Source organism: Psammomys obesus, unplaced genomic scaffold (genome assembly GCF_907164565.1).
Source record: "Psammomys obesus unplaced genomic scaffold, mPsaObe1.curated_primary_1811, whole genome shotgun sequence".
NCBI classification, from domain to species: Eukaryota; Metazoa; Chordata; class Mammalia; order Rodentia; family Muridae; genus Psammomys; species Psammomys obesus.
This window is the reverse complement of record NW_026594091.1, coordinates 754,102-759,473: the sequence shown is the minus strand read 5'-3', so window position 1 is coordinate 759,473 and position 5,372 is coordinate 754,102. Positions and strand designations below refer to the sequence as shown.

Genomic DNA, 5,372 nt, shown 5'->3' with positions numbered 1-5,372 from the left:
ATAATAATAATAATAATAATAATAATAATAATAATAATAATAATAATAATAAAGTTAAGGGGGGAACCTGTTGGAAAGAAGGTTCAGTGGGGAATGGTCCCGGAGGATAAAACGGTATCAGGCGGTGAATATGATAAAAATGCAGTATTGAAGCTGGACGAGTGCCTGCCTCGAATATTCAAGTCCCTGGGTTCAATTCCTAGTACTGAACAAACACCATGGTTCCTCTAGCCTTTCATTCCAGCACTCAAGTGGTGGTGGGTAGCTTGGACATTCAAGGCCAGACTCTGCCATACAGAGTTCAAGGCTAGCATAGTCTAGAAACTCTAAAAAAAAAAAAAAAAAAATCCTAAAGAAACTCAAAATACACGATGTACATACATGAAGTTGTTAAAAAATAAATCAATGGCCAGGCGTGGTGATGCATGCCTTTAATTCTTGGTAGGTTGTAGAGATAAGAGGATCTTACAGGCCAGCCAGGGCTACAGAGTGAGACCCTGCGTCAAAAAAGAAAATTAATTGATAAGAAAAACAGGGAAAAATAGAAAGCTGGAGAGACTGCTTGCGTCTTGAAGTGCGGAGGAGCGATACAAATCTATCGCGTCTTCCCACGACTGTGTCCGCGGGCGCCGGGGGGCGTGGCCTGAGACTTCAGAAGGCGTGGCCTGACGTCCTGGGGGTGTGACCCGAGGCGAGCAGGAAGCGGGAACTGGTCGCCGCACACGCAGACGTTACTGGTCGTGCGGGGTCACGTGAGCGCGCAGGCGCAGCCCAGCACAGCCCGGTCCCTCACACAAAGCCTAGACGCTGAGAAAATGGCGGCAGGGGTCGAAGCGGCGGCCGAAGTGGCGGCGACAGAGCCCAAAATGGAGGAAGAGGGCGGTGCGCCCTGCGTGCCGAGCGGCAACGGAGCTCCAGGCCCCAAGGGGTGAGTATTCTAACAACAGTTTATCCTTCTCTAAGTCCAGCCGGGCTGCTTCGCAGCTCCGTTAGGTCGTTAGTTGCTTTCTCTTCCCTACGCCGGCGCCTTGTCTGCACAAGCCTTTTCCCTCCCGAGGGTTAGGGGCGGCCAAGGCTGTGACGACGACGAAGCCAGGAGAGCTTCACGGGGCTCCCCCTGCCGACGGCGCTTACCTTCGCTGCCTCGGCCTCCCGCGGGCCGGGCGCATCGTCGAGGCCTCAGGCTTGTGGCCTGGTCTTTTACTCTCGGAACAGTGATGGCGCGCGGACTGCAGGAGCCCAGGGCCAGCTGCATTTCTCACTGGGGTCTCGAGAGTTGAGCCACTCTCATGCTGTGTGATTTTAAGCCCTCGACCTACAACTCATGGTGGTGGAAGTGTTCTGTCGGTTCCTCGGAGCCAAGAAGTTAGGGGCGGAAGGGGTGCGCGCGTGGGTGTCACGTGTACGGTCAGCAAACGGCAGCCGGACCGGGAAGGTTTTGGTACGGGCCTCATAGCAGTGTTCTGAGACCCCCTGTGTTCACTTCTGCAGAAAGTGGTTCCATCAGAATGGCCCCGGACTCGGGCTGCTGGGTTGGAGTCCTTCTGCCTCCTTTGCCTTCTTCCTTAAGTGCGCAGTTTGTATCAATGGGGAGGAATGATCCCATCTTGCTCGGTGTTCATCATTAGCAACAGACATAAAGTGTGCGGGTGGAGGCAACTCTTCGGGGTTTCAGAAATTAGAATAGTCAGAAATCATCATCCCCTTTTTGGAATCCTGCTTGGAGGTTTGTCTAGGACCCTTGGTTTGTTTTTGTAAGTTTCCTAGCTCGGCCTGATGAGTCCCAGCTTTTTGGGAGGAGTTGGAAAGTGCAGGATCCAAAGTGCGAAGTGTGGTCAGGCTGTATAGTGTAAGTTCAGTCAAGGTTATCATTCAGCCAGTGGGAAAATGAGCGAGACCCTGTCCCTAAACTTAAAAGAAGGCTGGGAACGTAGCAGTGTAATAATAGAGCAGTGCCCTGACGCTCTAAAGTCTGTAGATTCTATACCAACACATCTGCAGGGTGGTCCTTCCTGGGCCAAAAAATAGTCTTCAAGGAGAAAAACATCAGATTCTGCTTCTGTGGAACTCTACTCACACTGATACACCTCTGCTTGAGAGGGTTTGGAGAAACATTTTATCTCAGAATTTTTGTGATCTGTCAAATTTGTAAGGTGGGAAGTTTTAGGATTCTGGGAGTTGAAAGTACTTAAACACTTGTTAATAAAGCATTACTAAGTAATGGCTACTTTGTTACTGGAGGAAATTTCAGCTCTTTTATCTTAGGGAGAAGTATAACACACCGTTGGTTAACTGGTTCATGTCTGTGATTTTAGCACTTAGGAGGCTGAGTTTCAGAGCTGGTTTTGTCTACATAACAAGTTCAGTATTTTCCCAGGCTTCATGAGTGCCTGTCTAAAACTAAGCCAAAACGTGTGTTGTGCATGTGTGTGGTTATAGTCCGTTAATGGTAATAGAGTATTTACCCAGGATATACAAGGCCCTGGGTTCCACCCCACAGTACTGAGAAAGAGCCCCCCCCCCTTAATTATTACCAACACTTACCTTACTAATGGAAAGTCTCAGTCTAAGAGTATGCTCATTTTTGCATTCCCCTCCATCCCCTTTAGAACCCAGGGTCTTAAGGGTGCTACTAGACAGTGTTACCTCTGAGCTACACACTCAGCACCTATAGTCAGCTTCATGTTCTTTTTTTTTTTTTTTTTTTAGCGTTTGTCTTAGAGATGCCTTGTAGGATCAGATCCCCTCCTCTGATGTTTGCTGTTGCACAGTTTTTGAGGTAGATACCTGGCTAGCCTGTAGAGTCTACAGCCTAGACCATGCTGGCCTTGAATTTGAAACAATGCCTTTGCTTCAGCCATCTAGTTGCTGGAATTACAAGTTGTACACTACCACTTCTGGCTCACCTTGTACAATTTTTGAGGGCCTTATTTAAAATTTAAAAGGCTCTATGAAAGTTATTCCTTGGCACTGTGGTGGTGATGCACCTTTTAATCCTAGCCCTTGGGAGGCAGAGGCAAGTGGATCTCTGTGAGTTCTAGGCCAGCCAGCATGGTTTACAGAGCTAGTTCCAGGACAGCTAGGGCTACATAAAGAAACCCTATCTCAGAGGGGAAAAGTTATTTCTTGTATATAGGATGGAATGCTGCTAAAACCTATCTAGGTGAAAAGTTGAACTTATTACAGAACACAGCATAGTGGTATAGTGTTTTTTTTGTTGTTTTGTTTTTAGTTTTCCACTGTCCATTTTCAGATAGTTATTTTGTGACTAAGTCATTTGTATGTGCATAGGAAGTTTCAGAGATGAAATAGCCTTTGTTGGAAAGAAACCAGAGTGGTCTGAGATTGGCTTAGAGGAGGATATTTTAAAAAGTGGCAGCACTTAGTCAGTATTGTAGTGTGAGTGGAAAACAATTGTAATTTTGGTGTTACAAAATTCTTGAAGCAAAACTGCTTTAAAAGGATGGAGGAATGCCTCCTCCCTTCCTTTTGACTAGGAATTAAACCCAGGTCTTCATGCTTGTGAGGTATGCATTAATTACCAATTGAACCTTCTCACCAGCTTGTTTTTTCACCAGCTTCTTTTTACTGTTTATTAAAAATTTATGTAAATGGATGTTTTCCCTACATGGATTTTGTGCACAATGTGCATGTAGTGCCCATGAAGGCCAGAAGAGGGCATTGGATTTCCTGGAACTAGAGTTACATGTCATACTGAGACTTGAACCTAGGCTGTCTGGAAGAACAGCCAGTATTCTTAACCACTGAGACATCTCTCTAGCTCATTTATTTAGTTTTTGATGGTAGAGATCAACTGATGACCTTCTGCATGCTAGGCAAGCACTCAGAGCTACATACCGATTGAAAAATCTTTTAAGTGTTGTATGAATGCACACAGGTGAGTGCCAGTACTTGGAGGCAGGAAGATAGTGTCAGGGTCACTTGGAGCTGGAGTTACAGGAAGTTGGGAGCTATGGGTGCTGGTGCTCTTAACCACTGAGCCATCTCCACAGCCCCATTGTTTGGGTTTTTTGAGACAGCATTTCACTCTATGTCAGGCTGGCCTTCAATTCTGCTGCTTCTTTTCCTGAGTGCTCTAGTTATAGATGTGTACCATCATGTCCTGCTCTGTTTGCTGTACTTTAAAAAGTGATTATATACTTGGTGAAAAGGGCTTTTGAGGCACATTAGATTTGTTAGCTCAAGATTAGAATTAGAGACTGTATTATTTGAATGTGCTGTCATAGTTTTGCTGTTACCTTGCCCTTTGATTTTTTTTTTTTTTTCATGACTAGGGAAACATCAGCCTACAAAGATAAGCTTGCTCCCCCAACCATAGTTTCCCAAATGGGCTCTCATATTACTGTTTTGCAGTATTAGTTAAAGCTGAATTGTCCCTTTGGTAGTTTGCAGTGGGGTCAATGCTTAGGTTTCTTATGTGTTGGACACTGGTTAGAATGTTTTAAAACCTCCTAAGTGGGTTCAGTGCTAAAAGGCTAGGAGCAAATAGGTCTCCCTTTTCACACCTCTGAAAATTATTGGTGTGCTGTGTGCTAACTCTTGTAAAGACTTATGACTTGGTGGTAGCGTCCACTTATAAATGAGAGTACTATTCAGACTTGGATGTGTGATCCTAGCTCTTTACATATTTTTCACTTAACATACGCCAATCTGATTTTTGTCTTTTTTTTTTTTTTTTTTTTTTTTAGTAGTAGTAGTAGTAGTAGTAGTAGAAGAAGAAAAAATACACTATTTTTGTTGAGACAGGGTTTTACTGTAGATTGTTGGCTTCAAACTCAGAGATCCACCTTCATCTGCCTCCTCAGTGCTGGAATTAAAGGTGTTCTCCACCATGCAAGGCAGAGACTGTTCATTAACAAAGAAAAACATTGTTCTGTGCCCCCCTCCCCCCCTTGGCTTTGTTGTTGTTTTGTTTTGAGAAAGAGTTTATGTAGCCTTGGCTGTCCTGGAACTAGCTCTGTACACCAGGCTGGGCTTGATCTCAGAATTCACATGCCTCTGCCTCCCAAGTGCTGGGATTAAAGGAGTGTGCCACCAATGCCTAGCTTGTTCTGCTGTCTTTGTTTTTAAGGCAAGATGTTACATATCTCTGGTTGGTCTGAAACACCACAATAGTTTGGCCTTTTAACTTAACCATACTCATTTTGCCCCTGCTTCCTGAATGCTGAGAGTACAGGTTCATACTACCACACACTGCTTCGCTAATTCTTGTTAATTCTCACAGCAAGCTTGTGTGCTGCTATGGATACCAGCTATGTTGGTTTGCTAGTAAAGAGCCACATTGGAAAGGAGGCAAGTTAAAATGTTGTGTGTTTTTTTTTTTTTTTTTTTTTTTTTTTTTTTTTTTTTTT

The 5,372-nt window shown here is 44.6% G+C and overlaps 1 protein-coding gene across 2 annotated transcripts in view; it reads left to right on the top strand.

The window, feature by feature from the left end:
* Window positions 1–762: 762 nt before the first annotated feature.
* Hnrnpm (heterogeneous nuclear ribonucleoprotein M) overlaps window positions 763–5,372 on the top strand; it is a 41,195-nt gene continuing 36,585 nt past the window's right edge. The window contains exon 1 of one of the 2 annotated variants that reach the window (XM_055617862.1): window positions 763–928. In XM_055617862.1, coding sequence (XP_055473837.1) covers window positions 816–928 — 113 coding nt within the window. In that variant the 5' untranslated portion in view covers window positions 763–815. The remainder of the gene's footprint in view (window positions 929–5,372) is intronic. The other variant, XM_055617861.1, reaches the window with a different exon arrangement.